Source organism: Phalacrocorax aristotelis, chromosome 4 (assembly GCF_949628215.1).
Source record: "Phalacrocorax aristotelis chromosome 4, bGulAri2.1, whole genome shotgun sequence".
NCBI classification, from domain to species: domain Eukaryota; kingdom Metazoa; phylum Chordata; class Aves; order Suliformes; family Phalacrocoracidae; genus Phalacrocorax; species Phalacrocorax aristotelis.
Window position 1 is genome coordinate 6,655,977 of NC_134279.1, and position 16,887 is coordinate 6,672,863.

General features: G+C 37.2%; 1 protein-coding gene across 9 annotated transcripts in view; it reads right to left on the bottom strand.

Moving 5' to 3' along the window:
- The window catches only part of PRDM5 (PR/SET domain 5), an 88,540-nt gene that overhangs the window by 68,064 nt on the left and 3,589 nt on the right, over positions 1 to 16,887 (bottom strand). For 8 of the 9 annotated variants that reach the window (XR_012660169.1, XR_012660168.1, XM_075090158.1 and 5 more), the window contains exons 2-3: positions 15,169 to 15,252; positions 3,974 to 4,096 (exon numbers count right to left, since the gene is read on the bottom strand). Coding sequence is in view for 7 of the 9 variants with exons in the window: in XM_075090158.1 (XP_074946259.1) it covers positions 3,974 to 4,096; positions 15,169 to 15,252 (207 nt within the window). In the remaining 2 variants the exon portion in view is untranslated. The remainder of the gene's footprint in view (positions 1 to 3,973; positions 4,097 to 15,168; positions 15,253 to 16,887) is intronic. The other variant, XM_075090159.1, reaches the window with a different exon arrangement.

Consider the following 16,887-nt stretch of genomic DNA (forward strand, 5'->3'; position numbering starts at 1 on the left):
GACTTTGGAAGCAAGATAAGCCCCTGTTCTAACACTGTGGTTTACTTTATTTTCACATTTTATAGGCTAGTATATTAATCTTGGTGAAATGTTCTCAATGAATCTATCTTAGCTTGTGAGATGCACTGCTAAAGATTCGCTTTAAAGAGTAAACAGTAGAACTGAGAGAGAAAAATCAAATACTTGTTTAAAAATTCAGCCAACCCCACAAATATCTACATAAAATGCAAATGTCTGGAGAAAATTTACATTTCACAGGGATAATTATAATGTGCTGGTTAGAACACAAAGTCTCTAACCATCTCTAAATATTCTATTTTCTCCTCTTAACAAATTAGCCCTTTCTATAACTTTGCAGACATGTTCTACTTCATTACGTAATACGAAATCATTCAGTTGGTTTCAGATTAGGATTTTTTTTGTCATAATCTGTATTACAAATTCTTCTTGTTTTTAATTATTTTAGGTACTTGTTCAGCAATGCAACTTTTTTTTCACAGCCACATTAACTTGAGTAGTGATAATTAAGCTAAAACAGCTTTACTGATGGAATTCGAAACTTCTTCTTCGTAAAACATCATTTTAGCATCTTGGTGGCAAGCAGGCAGTTCTCAATTCAAATTAAAGGGTGTCGTTAGTGGAAACATTCCACCAAAATTTTGCCCACTGATTTCATACAACAAAATACTACTGCACCAAGTGGCCTTAAATCTGCTTATCATTAAAGGCCAAGATTGTGGAATCAAAATACTGAAGGATCTGTGGGCTGTGTTGGGCTTTTATTTTTTTCCCCCTAAAGGAATAGCAGAGCTTTGGGCTTTGCATCTCCATACACTAGAATGAGATCAATCCCTGCAAAGAAATACGTGCATATTCAGCTTTTTTCAACACAGGTAGTACCTCTTCATGTTATATGCAGTTAAATACTTATATACACAGCTTCAAGGTCACTCACATGGAATACACAAGTTACTTTGGCAGCTGATTACTCATGGTACTAAGAAAAAAACACCTATGAGATAATCTAGCAAATTTTTGTTTTCAGAAGTTTGCCTTCCCTATACTTTTCATCATTTTGTCCATGCTGATCGTATTCATTCTAGTTTTCCCTGTTATTTTTCCAAATGTGTTTCTGTGGAAGCTTTTATGGGACTAACATTCTTGCCACTCTTTTTCTTTTTAAACCATCCTTCAACTCCAGTATGATCCATTAAAAAAGCATGCAAAAAGCACTAAGCGCACTCTAAGCAAGGTATAACATTATGCAATGGAGTGTAACAGTTTCCTTCCATTTCCTTCTTTAAATAATCATTTTCATTATCAGAAAACATACTGGTACACACTGGATGTTCCATTAAAACTTCTATTCAGAAGTTCAGGTTATTTTACTAAGTGTTTTATTTTAAATGTAATCATGAACATTAATTGTTCACACTGCTCCCTCTTGTGAACCTTACTTTGCATCTGCTAATATCGACTGTAAATTGTTATCACACTGCCTATGCACTGATGACAAGCTAATCACTGATTAATGCCTAGGATTCCTTATCCACGAGGACCTTTTGTATTTGGTACTGTAAGGAGGACAACAAATCTTTTGATAGATCTTGGTATAACCGAGAGACAGACGGAAAACATACAGAAATAATTGCACAGGCACTGGTTGTACTAAATTAACCACTGGTTTGTCATAAACATCAGGAAAAGCACAATAAAGCAGTCATTCAGTCAGTGCTGACAAGAGTTTTTGCTGAATGGATGAATAGTGAACACTCTTTCTTATCCGTAACTAAAAATTCAGTTGTAGCCTGAAACAAAGACAACAACCTAGAGTATAGGCCCAGAGGAAAAGCAGATGAAGAGGCTGTCCACAGTGACTGAAAACAGGAATGGCAACAAGGTCCAAGGAAACAATATCAGCAGCAAAATTGCAGTCATGTTCAGCCAGCAATATGTGATGGAATGTCCCAGGCTGACATTCAGTAAACCTAGAGCTTTGCGCCTCCTACTTTCCAAATTGAGCGAAGGCTGGCAGAAAACCAGTTAGGTTTCCCAGCACAGTACGCTGCTAATAGCAGCATTTGGCTACTGTGATAAGGGGAAGAAAGCCAGGCAGAAGAGCCGTGGTAGGAGATGCCACAGCAGAACAGAAATCACAAAAAAACGCACAACTGGGTGGACGGGAAGATGGAGGCTGATACCAGGTCTGCAGGGTAACTGGCAGCAGCAATCTCACTGGGCACTGCTTGCAAATAAGCAAACAGTCCCTCTGGTGAGTAGATTTAAGGAGTTGGACAGGTCATCAACAACACAGAAATTGAAATTACTAGTGTAGAGTGCCACTGAGTACAAGTAGAGGGGAAGAGGTAGGGGGGATAACAGCAGTAAAGCATCTTTCACAACACAGCATGCTAGGGTTTTACTAGTATTCTTTTTCTACCTAGTAGTTTTAAAATATTTTTTTTCCTGTTTTATTTCATCAGAAACAAACTTTGTTTTCTTGGCAAGGAAAAATAATTTTTTTTTTCATTTGGCCTCAAAATAAACTATGTTTTTAAAATTCTTTTGTCAAGGTCCTGCAGGCAAATCCTAAAAAAAAAGCCATCTCATGGTGAAAAAGCAGAATGATTATTTTAAGAAATGCTGATAAATAATCCTCCTTTTGCTAATTTTTTGCAGATTTGGATTGCATCGGCAATGGGTTGGCCTGAAACAGCATTTTGGAAAGTATACATTTTGAGCAAAAAATTTAACACAGCTATGTAATTCTTACTTATGTAGGATTAGAAACCATTTTACCGTAAAACTGAGCTGTTGGGGAAAAAAATGCAAATAGTTAATTTCTTTCATAATCTCCGAAAGGACGATAGCTGTAACCAGAGAAATATCGCTGCCTTTGTTGCGTTCTGCAAAGTCACAGAATGCTTCCAAAAATAAGAGATTAAAGAGACTAAAGACTCTTCAGCTTGAGAAAAGAGCTGTCAAATAAGAGGGAAAGGATATAATAGGGTTCTATAAAATGAACATAAAGTAACTATTCACTGTTATTACAAGGATTAGGGAATCAAGTGAAATTAAGAAGTTTCTAGAAGAAAAACAGAACCATGTTTCAACATAATGTGTAATTAAAACAGTAGAACTCATTACCACAGAATGCTGCAAATGATAAATATAAAAATGCAAAAATAAGCTGGATAAACACAGATCCACAGCCAACACTAGAAAATTATCTTTTTTTAACAACTTATCCTCAAGCACAGCCTGATCATCCTATCAGATAATTAGATCCTTCAATTACCTGTTTTCTAGTAGGTTATTTTGAGCACCATGCTTGCTTTCAAACCTGTCACTTTTATATTAAATTTTAAACTATGAAGCAAATGCCACACCTAAGCCCATACCTGTGTTCAGCATGAAACACAACTAGGCCTCTAAATCATTAAGTCCTGACTCAGCCAGGTATATAGTTACCTTTTTAATTTCCACAATAACGAGAAAACAACTACATTCAGGCAAAAGCTTAACTTGACTGAATAAGGCTGCAGTGAGAAAATTAAATTATTACAGTAGTGAGTTAACTACTCTGGAAATTTTTTTGTTTTGTTTTGTTTGGGGGGGGGGCTTTTTTGTTTGGTCCGTTTTGGTTTGTTTTTATATCAAGTGTTCACTCTAAGTCAGGAGAAATAGTTCATGTAAGTGACTCAGTGCAATTCCACCACAGTGGATTAATATAAACCTTTCAAAGAGTATCAGATTCTAACTAAAGACCAATTTTGGTCTTTCATCCTATCAATCTTATTTCTAGTACTATATTTAAGCACAAGAGTTCACTTCTAAAAAGAAAGGTAGGGAAAGGAAAGAAGTTTGCTACTTTTCTCAAATCTTGCATTTTTACTGCAAGAGATGAAGACCAAAGAGATCAAATTAGTAAATCAATAACAGGAAGCAAATGGTAGGAATCCATCAAATCTACCTGGATAGCTGCCAGGTTCTTCTGTTCCTGTGACGGAGCCTCATGGACAAAACGCAACCAGTTAGAATGGCGTGGATTGCTTGCATCCAGGATATAAAGGACCTCACCTTTATTCCCACGAACCTGAAACATTTAAAAAAAAAATCAAGCAAAATTAAAATTGTTTACCAAACATACACAAACATGTAAAAGACTAAGGCATGCTTGTGCTCAGCAAGTGAATCTCGCATTCAATGGGTACTCACAGCTGCAGTGCACATTCCTGTAAGCGTAGTCACCTCAGAACAGGGGGACAACTCAAATCCAGCACTGGGTGTAAGCTTCGTTTATTGAGCTCCCCTCTCTCTTCTTAGCCTTTCCTTTAGCAAACAAGTATTATGACCGACTCCTGGGTCTCCCTAATCTGGCAATATGGTCACTGGTGCTCATGTTCTTTCCTCTCTCTTTGTTCCTTCAAGTCTTCTTTTTATTTATGATCTTGGCAGAAACCCATACAACCTATGAGGTCCTTTCCCACTCCAACCCCACCAACCCTTTTCAAGTTTTCTTTTCTGAATTCTCCTCCTTCACATGTCCCAATGCCAGCATTTTACTCCTACAGTCTAGCTAATTCTTCTTATACCTTCCTGCCTTTCGTCATTCAGTCTGTCTCTCACCACTTTATCCAAATTAAGGTTGTAAGCTCTCCTGTCTCCAACTCCTTTTCCTTTCCTCACAACTCACTATTATTGTCCTACCTTCCTTCTCCAACACACTGTCCAAGAGTGGACAATTTTCTTTGGTAACCTATACACCTCCTCAAACTCACTCCTCAACTCACTTTGCAGCATCTCTCTTCTGCTGACACTAGAGACACGGCCAACAGAAACTTTCTTCTGGACAAAAGAGAGAATACATTCTCTAATCTTGCACTATTCCAACCGTGACTTGGTTCCAACACCACCGAGTTCAGCCTCTTGTTCATGAGTTTCTGTATTCCTGCAATCACCCACGTCCATTCAGTGATCTTTGTCTTGATAGCCCTTCACCCTTCACTTTTTTTTTTCCATGCTTGATATTCTTCTGGACTCACTTGTCATTTGCTCATTAAGTTCTAGCAGATCCTATCCACCCTCTACAGCCAATTCCTAAACTCATCTATTTCTGCCCACTTTCACATTTCTAGAAGCATCTCAACCTTAACTGGCAACCATTACAAACAGAATATGTCCACATCCAAATTCAACTTTTCCACTATCTTTGCCGCTTCCCTCTCCTGTAATCTTACTAGTTGCTCAACCAGCTTCCAACCTGAATTAACAGTTCTTTCTCCATTCCCATCCTACTATTCCATCTTTAAATCCTCTTTTTGCTTCTTTATCACCAGATATAACTTTTCTTCTTCCTACAAATTCCAAATTGAGTAGATATGCTTTCATTACTGTTACCTCTTGCTGCCCCACACCAATCCTAAAAATCCCAGAAACTTATAAAACACTTACTGAAAATCTATACTCCTCATTTCCCTTTCAAGTTTCCTATGGTTTTGGTTTGGGTTTTTTTGGGTTTTCTTTAGGTATTTGTTATTTTTTTTTTAGGTTGTGGGGTTCTTCGTCCCCTTTAGCAAGGGCAAAATCCATCTTGCCCTTGGATGGAGATCTATCTTCAGATCAAGGACCAATATAATTGCATTTATTCATTCCATATATCCTATTTTACAGTTCACTTGAACATCTTTTATACATGCCTCTCTAAAGGAAACTTAAACAAGTAGCCTTAATGAATAGCAGTCAGTCATAAACTATGCTTGGCTGAAATTTTATCAGAATAGGAGATCATTTCAGTAGACAAATTAGTACACTATGTAGGCGAAGGGCTGTAAATTCTTTAGTAGAGGAAACAAACACATTCAGGTTTTGTCCACTATGTGAAGAAGCCACTTCAAAAAAAAGAATTGCGCACACAAGATAAGTCATATCCATACCAGGAGCTTTTGGCTATCATTACAGATCCATAGAATTTCTATGACTGTGACAAAATTCCAGCTTACACTGAAAAAAAATCAAAATAATAGAAATAGAAACTTGATACTAACCAAGTCATTCTTCCCCCTCAAAACACAAAGACATATTGCTGAAAAAATATGGCTGCCACTGCCATATAAAAAATGGCTTGTTTTCTTTTAAATAATAGATCACTTGAATCTCCACTGATACAGAAGATAGAGAGCCATGCAAAAAGGTCATACAGCCATGCTATTATTCCATGTGATTTATTTATATAACAAACATATTTTCATTTTCATCTCTCAACAAGAAGTATCCAGAGCAGGTATTTCATAAGAGCTAGGGATTTCAGCTACGTAAGATCAAAATCAGATTGTCTTCACGGCTTTGTATGTAAATTACTCACATTCTTGCTATATTTGTTTCTAATAGATGCAATATCATATTTCTTTAGTATGACTGCTTAAGTTACCTAAACATTTACACTATAATTAGGAAGAAAAAACTGTATTCCATTACAGTAATAGCTGGTGACAGCATGTTGTTCTCAGATTAAAAAAAAAAACAACCAAAACAAAACCTAGTGCAGTTCTGCAAGCAAATAAAAGTCTTCAAAATTTATTACTGTCCTTCCAAAGGAAGACATCATATCTTACAAAGGACACATCATGAAAAAGTGCCAATATTTCAAACTTTAAAAGTTGTTTTACTTTCAAACACACAGATTAACCACAGTGAAAACTGTCAAACCTACATATTTAAATGCACCCGTAAACAATATTATCTGGCACTAAGCACTGCAATGGGTTTCCCAGAGAGGTTGTGTAGTCTCCATCCTCAAAGATGTAGATACCCAAACAGCTGTCCTGGGCACCTGGCACTCAGTGGCCCTACTTGAACTGAACAGCTTGGACCAGATGGCCTCCAGAGTTCCAACCTCAGCCATTCTGTCATTCTGTGACTATCACCTTGGGAACTAATGCCGGCTTCATTATAGGAACCATTGTTTTCATTAGGAACATGGGCAGAACGAGTGCGTCAAACCATGAAAGTAAGCTCCAAATTTACACAGAAATACATGCTAACAGTGTATTCACCTCCTGAAAAGCCACCTGCTAAGCAGAAGCATGCATTGATTATAGCGTAATAATCGTCCAGTTCTAAACAGGTAATCCACAGAGCAGAACCTCACTTTGAGTGTAAATGGTTAACATTGCAGACTGGCATCTTTGAGTAAAGTCAAGCTAATGACTTTGTGATTTAGCTACCGACATACAGGTTACAGAAGCCCACCATGGGTGGGTTTCACCAGATCTTGACTTGAGTTGGACAGAGAAGCAATCAAGATCCTATTATAAAAACCATCTACCTTTTCATCCATTCTTCTTCTTCATTTGCTTGATCCTTAAATTATATAATAATAATTTATATTCACGTCAATGATACATGATCATCTCAGTTGTGCTTTCTCAGTCTCTGCCAATCCATAAAGAAATATCAAACACAAAGCAAAGATTTAACACATAAGGAAACTACTGATAAAAGAATACGATAAATCCCTTAAAGACGTGCTATATTTTCTATTGCTTTTTTCACCTCGTAAAGAAATAATGCTGCATCAAATACACAGATGTGAGGAAGAAAAGAAAAACAGTCAAAACACTGGACTTAAAATGGACTAGACTGGTGACATTCACCACTCCTTTTCTCACTGGTTGCATGGATAGCTGAGTTTCCTAAATGAAAAACTGGTCTTTGAGCACCGTGGCAGTGAATCCCAAACCTAATCAACATCTAAAACAAACAAAAAAGACCAGCTTTTGCTTTGCAAATATATTTCTCAAACTCAAAGCCAGTACAAGCTTATCATTGTAGTTAAATGAAATAAACAGCTAGACTCTACATTTTCACTTTAAAATAAGTGCACCTCAATATCATCCATTATTATATGAATTATTAATGAATCAAAATGAAGTTTGGAATATGTCCCAAAGGGTGGTCCCTCCGACAACAGCCCACTAAAGTCCTCAGTCAACCTTCTGCTTTGTGGTATGATCACAGAACAAGGAAATCAGTTTGATTAGAAGATTATCAAAAATACAAGCTAAAATGCTTACACCTGGATCTGCCTGTAAATCTGCTCTGACATCCAAGGAGACAGAATCAGAGGTGGCTGTTGCCAAGACAGATGTTGCAGTGTAGGCCCACACAATTCTGCTAGCCGCAGCAACAAGGAATTTTCTCTCATGCACTCCTCCATCAGTGACACTGGAAAGCATGAGGACTGTACTGTGTAGCTTCAGTATCTCCCCAAAACCCTGGCAGTTGCACCAGCGATAACAGCAAGGGAATAAAATAGGACGACGATGTCAAGCTGCTTATGTGCTCCTCAAGAAACTTAGGTAGTGCAGTTTACCCCTCTACACCATGAAACCACGACTCAGCATGTATATTTCTGGAGCATGAAAAAAAAAAAACAAAACAAACCTGCCCATATTGAAAGAGGTTTCTTGGCTTTCTTTATCCTCGAGAGACCTCTTTTACAAATATTCCCCGCACATATTCTTACCACTTACGCCATACAAGACCTGGAGAACTAAACAGGATTCATTCTGCAACAAAGCTTCCAGTCTGTTCCCAGGGGACTCCTTTCCAGCCACCCAACCAGTCCAAGAATCTTTATGACAACCCGCCTACCACAACTATCTCTGGCAGGAAATTCCTGGAAAACTGAGGATGTCTTTCGGGGGGAGGAAATGAAAAACACTTTTGTATATCACAAAATAAAGAAGAAAATTCTTTAAGGAAGATTTTCTTAATGTATCTGCAAGAAAAATTACTACATTTCCCCCACACATCTGAACTGCTACAATCTTTTATAGTTAGAAGGGACTGAAAATAGAGGCAAAAGATTTTTAAGGACTGAGGTTCCCTGATAATTTTAGGGAAGTAGTATCAATTTCACAATGCTAGTGAACATATTTGTATTTAAAAATTGGGATATTTGAACCTGTTACCTGTTTACATAAATAATTCCATGTGATTCCATGTTGTTTTCCTTAAGATCCTCAAGCTACAGTGGCTAATCCAGGAAGGATTTAAAAAATTATTTTAACAGGAGCTGAAGTAAAGTACAAAAGTATTTCTAATTGATTTTTTAAGGCCACCAAACTAAAAATGCTCTTAAGTCATGAAACCACTGCTAAATAATAAAGGATTCAGTCATCTTCATAGAGCAGAGACCTAGAAGGATTGTATGATATGCCTGCAGTTAACATAGAGAATCTGTGGAAGAGCTAATAGACCTCAAAAACCTAGCCACCAGTAGATAATGTCATACTACAATGTTTTGTTTAAAACCAGGAAACAGGACCTTATCCTCATTTCCTCTATATAAAGGGGTAAACCCACAAAAGTGGAGAGTGCCTGCTGTAGTTTAACAGACCATCTTGGTCTAGAACCCATTTATTGCTGAGGCCCTATCGACCACTGAGACCCAGATGTTCCTGTAACCAATGGAGACAACTTGGAGTTTCAATTACCAGTGAGTGATGTGACCAGATGTGCAGTCACCTTTGATTTCCCAGGCTAAATAATTAAGTAGCAATAGGCAGACTTTGGCATAAGCCTAGGACAAGGCTGATTCACATTCAGGCCTGACAACCCATAGCAAGGTATCTTTCTATTTCACTACAATGCCCTCAATACTTGGTCACTCACTAAAATCAAACACCTAAAAAGCATACACATATCCAAAGCACACACCAGACATGAGAGCACCTCAAATTGAGGTTTCTAAGAATTATCTTCTTGAGAATCAACACAAAAAGTGTCACTGAAGTAATTTAGTCAAATGTCTTTACAGTAAGATGAAATGCCTGACATTCACTGTTAGGAGACAGAGGGTTTTACCTCAAGATCAATCAGGACATCATTGAACTATGCAAATATTGAACTATGCCATATGAACAAACACTATACAAGTATTTGGGGGAAAAAAAGTGCCTCCAGTCATTGCATAAGCTACCATATGAAACCCTACGTAGGCCTATAATAATGTCTAAGCTGCTTGTAATGCCCATCAACAACATGCACTACTCCATCTGCTAGCCTTTCATGCTGCCATGAAATGATCTCCAGATTTTCAAAATACATCCAAATTTGTCATGTATGCTACTTCGAAATGCTCATGAGTGCAATTGCAAACGCTCTACCACGCACACCTGGCAAGAGAAACAGAAAAGAACTTCACTGAAAATAAGCAGATGGTTATCTTTGCTGAAGGCAGTAAACACACTGTCTGCTTTCTGGAAACCATTTTCTAGACGTCTATAAATCTAAAAAATCTATGTTCATTCAAACAGTCATGTAAAGAAAAGTACTGTTTTCTGCATTGCATTTTTTTTTTGATTAGCTGAAAACATGATTTTTATTGTTAATACTATAAAACAGCTAGATGCAATACTCCTGCATCCTCTGTTTCAGACCTCTGTCACAGAGCTCACTACAACGTAGAAACTCACATTTTAACATTGCTGTAGAAAGTATTAAAATAACACGTGCAAAGGAAAGCAGAGGCAGCAACTGTTGATTTCCTTACCAAGAAGTATTGGGACATAGAAAGCATGTTCCATTTTTCTTCAGCCAAAATACAGAACAACATTTTTCATGTTAATGAAGCTCTTACTGCTGCGTGATGTTATTTGACCTTGTCGGAGACAGAATGGTTCAGAAAGCTCATTCCTAGGCTTCTGCTAACATTTTGTGGAGCTTTCATAAGAAGGGTTGAACTTCACGTTCACTGGAAAGATACTGAAATCTCCTTAAACAAACTGTGTGTGATCTATAACAAGTTCAGATTAGAATACTTGCACCTCAAGCTATCGGTATGTGCTTTCTAACATCCTAAAGCACATAACCAAAGATGGGAGGCTAACATTCTCAGCTGCTTTCAGGAGTAGATTATTCTCACCACCAAAACCAGAAGATCATCAAGGTCCCTGTTCCAAAACTCACTAAAATTAAAACAAAGTAATACTCTGAACATGAGTAAATTAATGAAATTTAGCTAAATAAACAAACTGGTAAGAATACCAGTAACTACATTGGACATCTATCTATCCCAGTGGGGATTAATTCAACAAAATTGAAAATCTAGGATGCAAACTTTCAACCAAGCTAGGGCATCAATGCCTGTTATGTGTGGCAAAAGTTATTTTAAACGCAACTTGCGTAAAAATGCATCCAGATGCATTTGTCTAAGAAATGAGATTTCTTAGACATTTCACTGATCATGACATTGTCTATTTCAAAAACATTTCTGAAAATTAAACAAAGATTCATGCAAAATCAAGTAATTTTAAATGTAAATACTACCTGAGGAGTAATGACTGGGAAGGTAGCCTTCATACAGAAAGAATAAAGACTACATTGCTAAGAACGAGATTTGTGGTATTACTTTTATCTTGAGAGAAAACACAGAGTTCTTCAGATTAAGATTTATTTTACCATAAAACTCGGGACATAATTTGACCTTGTGACTTCTATGTATGTTCCTATGCCAGAACCACATTTTACAGGCAAGATATCAAAGAAAAAAAATAAAAACCAAAAAACACACCATCATTAGTTTAAAGGGCTTGACCTCTCACAGCTCAATCCTAAACGTTAAAGTGCTGATCTGAAGCTGGTTGTAGCCAATAGTAGATTTTCTATTGCCTTCGCTAGTTTTCAGGCAGGCTTATTTAGCTGCAAACAATTAATTCTCATCACTTTTTTTGCAGTGAGAAGTAGTAGAAACCTACGTTCATTTCATTTTCTCATATAAGCAAACATGAACATTAGCTTCCATTGAAAGACTGATTTCCAGCATGTTTCTGTTCTGTTTTAATATAACTATGAAGAAAACATAATCTTGGCAGGCAGACAGAAACCAAACCTGAAATATATAACATTCAGCATTACACAGCATATTACGTGCCATCCAATCCTGACCAACATTTTTTCATGGTATGTCAGAGTATTTGAAGAAGGACTAAGCCTCTCCAGCCATCCCTATTTTAACATTTGCCAAAGTCATCGCTAAAAGTATATGCTTGCTACAATCCAATAGTAGTGAAATGAATGCCACTTTCTTGGTTAGGGATAATAAAGAAAATATACTGAACAGATATCTTCCCTTTGCAAAGGGACATCTGAGCCTCCAGAGGCAAAAACTTCTGCGAACTTTAATATCTGAAGATTATTCTGTTCCTGCCTTAAAGCACTTGCTCTTCTGCAAATACACATAATTTAAAATTGCCATGCCAAGCAATACACTATACTAATACAGACCAACGAAGCGCGATTTAATCAAGGTGTTAGTGGGATGCTAAGAATAAGAACAAAACTCTCAATTCATCACCAGCAATGAGCTGCGTACTTAACCAGCACAACACTCAATTCAGTATGAGAGATAACGACATGGGGGTTAGGGGGTAACAGGGAGGAGCCATTTGGACATTGTCTCGGCTTTTTATTATTACTCCTAACTATATGGTTACCACAGGTTTGGGTTTTTTCCCCTTTCACATGACTTGTAAACAAAACATTTCAGCCTGTAGCTCTTCACAAAGATAACAGCAAGATCAAGAATGCTTCCCCCACCACCACTCCAATCCTCTGGAACCTGTTGAACAAGCAAGTGTAAACCTTTGATTTCTTCAAAATGATGCAAGTCACAGACAGACAAATAGCAGTCTGCTATAATTAATTTAAACACACACTCCAGCATCCTCAGGACTTTATTTAACCAAAATCACTGAACCCAATAAATTCTTTTGGGTTCCGCGTTTTCCCAAAGACCAAATGAAAACATAATATGTACAATTCTGTCTCAGTGTGACATTTTAAAGATGCCAACTCACAATGCTGGTCTCAGAGAACAAGGAATAGCTTGATCAAAACAGACCACATCACAGATCACAGCTCTACAAAACTAGAAATGCATGTAGTAAACTTCCTCACAGAAAACTATTCCACAAAATTGAAACTCAGATCCCAGGCATCACATACCAGGAAAAGAAATGTTCCGCTCATGATCATTTTTACTTGACTTATAAAAAGCCTCTGCTACTTAGCCTTCTAAAGGTGTCCTCTCTGAAAATGCTTTTTTTTTTTTGATTTGCAGACTGTGAGGTCAGGCTTCAGTGTGCCTTCATCCAATAGTCCTCAAATTAATTCTTTTTAATATCCTTGGTACAGCTGACTACGCACAAACTTGGCCAGTTACTGTGACTGCCTCCCACAGCCTCTGGAATAACCATCTACTTGGACTGTTATATTTTCACTTTCTGCATTCCTGCTCTCTATTTTCAACTTAAGACTATGCTCAGCATGATTTACATCATATTATACAGCTCACGTTCAGATCAACTTCAGTAAACTTGAACAACTTGGGTTCAAACTTTCAGGAAGTCATAAAATTTGGTATGCAGGAATCTTTTCAAGGCTCTCAAAACTAGGTTACAATAAGATATTATGAAATGGTTTTAGAACAGTTCATAAAAAACTCATTTTCTGATTTGCTGTTGATGGGGTCATATTAGTGTCATCAGCAAATACATGATTTGCCTTTTATTTTCTGTCTTACAGAAACAGATAAATCTCATGTAATCATCAGCAATGAGGCATCTGGAAAATCATATGGCTTTCCAACAAATTTAAAGACCTTCTCATTGCTATAATCCACCCATCATCCCTTCTGAAAACCATGTTCTAGCTCAAGTATTTTATTGATTTAAAATAACCTGCAGAAACATCATGAAAAGGCAAGTGAGCCAGGGCACATTTACATATGTTTGCTGAATACATGTTATAAAAGCACATTGTATTGTTTCCTTCTCAGCTGAGAACAAAGATGATGAAATCAGTTGCTCTGAGTAGATAACCAGAGGAGAGAGGGGAATGAATTGTCCACACCTTCCCTCTGGGAAAGGATATTTTGGGCACACCCCTAAATTAAAAAAGAAAAAAAAAAAAAAGGAGGGGAAGGGGCACAGGGATTCACAGACTTGAGTTAACACTCATCTAGATATATTTTGCCACTCACTGTATTTATACTGAGTTTTGGTTTAATGAGATGGGCTTTTAGCATTCTCTCACTCGCTGTTCCAGTGTGTAGAATCTATTTATAGCTCTGCTAAGACCATATCAATACCACACTCTCTTTATAAGTTGCTCAGTGATGTTAATGCTAGAGGGGTTTGGTTTTTTTTCAAACAAACTTATATATTATAATAAATACACAGAGTGCTTTAAGCCAGATGCCAAACATAAGCTTTTTTTGTACAGTGCCACACAACATAAAAATAACAGTCATCCTTCCACCTCTAACCATAGAAAGGTGATAAAGAAAGCAGTCCCCTTCTTAAAAGGAATTCTGCTGAAGGACCTACAGCAGAAAAGAAAGATTACAAAGATGGAACAGAAGCACCAAAAAACAGGTGTTTATAGCAAGCTGGAGATGTTGTTATTGCAAGTATTTTTCAGTTATTGTAATCTCCTCAACTGGTAAACTCAGACAGATTTTTGCTACAGACACACACAGCTATGACAGGAACTAGGATGGGTTAAGGCCCTAATTACAAAATCTTGTATATAAACTATGGTTGCTGCCTAATCCATATAAAGGTTTAGAGAAGCCTGGAAACTCGTTATGCCTTCATCCGCCCACAGCACCAGGTTTTTATTTTGCTGAAGATCTCACAACTACACATTGCATTACTAAGTTGCTGAAATTTTAAAACTTCATTTATCGTACAATTGCCAAACCCGAGCACAAGTGTCACAGCATGAAATGTTTTATATTACAGTCAGAGGAAGCTGTGAGCTGACACCTGTTGATCAGCATAAATCAGTATGTCAATAACTTACAGTCATCTTCCAATATTCAAATTAATTTTATTTTGACATTTTAATAATAATTTTTCACAATGTTATTATAATTGTATGTTTTGCTTGACTTGATATTTTTCACACTTCATTGATTAGAAACTATCATTTGCTATTTCTTTATCATTTTAAAGAAGTCAACTCCCTCCACCCAAAAAGCATATTTTAAAAGCATTAATGAGTACAAAATCTCATTACAGTATCTGTAAGCTGGGGGGAGGGTTTGTTACAGTGAGAAGACTTTTGCTAGGTGTGATGATGTCACTCGAGACTACTCACCTCCCACATTAGCCTGCAGTCTGTGTTCTCATCCAGTTCCTGTGGCATTCGCTTCTCCCCTGCAAAGGGTCCAAATTTTTCACCCTACAAAATAATTACAAAAGAAAAAAAGAATGAATGGGGGGAAAAAAATAAAAAGGCAAGTGAATTACCAAACTCCAGCAGAGGTATCATTTTTAGCTTCAAACGGATAAGGACAGTTTTCCTTAGTCATCCTACTCTACGCCAAGAAGGTGCACATCCTTCAGGATTCAATTTCAAGCTCATTCCCATTCTTTTCATAGCTTGGGGAATCTCTTAAAACTATACCTTTCCTCTACATGCTTATTTTCCCTTTGGGAAACACCATTTATTTTAAATAAGGCTGAAATTTATGAGTCAAATTTCTTACATTTCTTATAAGATTTTCAGGAAGTACCTTGCAATAGACACCCAACTATAACAAACTATTTGGCGAGCACATAGTTTACGTTAGATTTATTTGCAAGATTATTTGCAGCAGTGTTTTCTGAAGTGCCACAAATCAAAACACTGAATAACTGAGGTTTTGATCATACAGAGAGATTTGTTTAAAAACGCAGGGAGTATGCACGTGTCTATGAATTAATTCAAGCCTTCATAAACAAAATTAAAATGTTATACCACCTGCTAGTCATAACGCATGCTGTGAAAGCATCCATTGATATGTTCTTCTAATAGTTTTAGTTATCAGTGGTTTTATCTTTCACAGACATCAAACTAGCAGCAGGGCAAATTACTTAAATAGGTCTTTTTTCTTACACAGGCCTAACGTTTTTTCCATTGCCCCTTGTCCTTATTTGCAGTGACAAGACAAACCAGAACGCAGACTGCTGTGTTCCTTTAGGCAGTATTCAGACCAAAAAGCTCTATATACTTTTAAGCATTACAGCTTATAACTATACAACAAAAAGCAACTTTGGTGTTTCTTTAAAAGTAACAGTATAAAAGTATCGATCTTGTCCACATGTCCCTTCCCCCAGGCACATTCCATGACCCCAGAAACAGCCTGCTACATGTTTTCCCTCTCACTTAAATTTTTACAGACTGTCTACAGGTAGAGCACAGAGGAATAAATGGAATGGAAAACCAACCAAATAAAATCCTGGTATTTGGAATTAAACCTGAAAAGGTAATAAACAAAGGAAAAGAAAACTGGCATTGCATAACATGGCAACAGAATGTGCACAACAAAAGTGCACAACTAAAATTTCATTAGACAGAACAAAGCATTAGCAAAGCAGAAAGTAAAAAGATAAGAACAGCAGAAAAAAAAAAAAAAGCAGTAACTGAGACACAAATATTGGCAGTGATGGCAAAAACCGGCACTACGGGGCTTCATCTCCTTCACTTTTCACTGATCTCCGTACCACCCTCCATCATTTTGCTAATCAAATGAGATCAGAGTTCCTCCCCTGCCGGCTTTACAAATCCTATGATTTAATACTCAAACTGAAATTTCCTCCTTCTTTTACCTTCATCAGCAATGAAGGTGAAAATAGGTCAACACAGTTTTATGTGTGCAGCCATCGATGTTCTTAGCTTACACTGAGTGCCACCCCAGCAAACACGCTGCTGTCTAATAGGGGGCATGCAGATATCACGTGGGAAGCAATTTGCTTAGATTGCATTGTTTGCTTAAATTAAGGAGGAAGAAGAGCCAAGACGGTGGGACAGGAAATCTGCTCTGGAAATGTATGG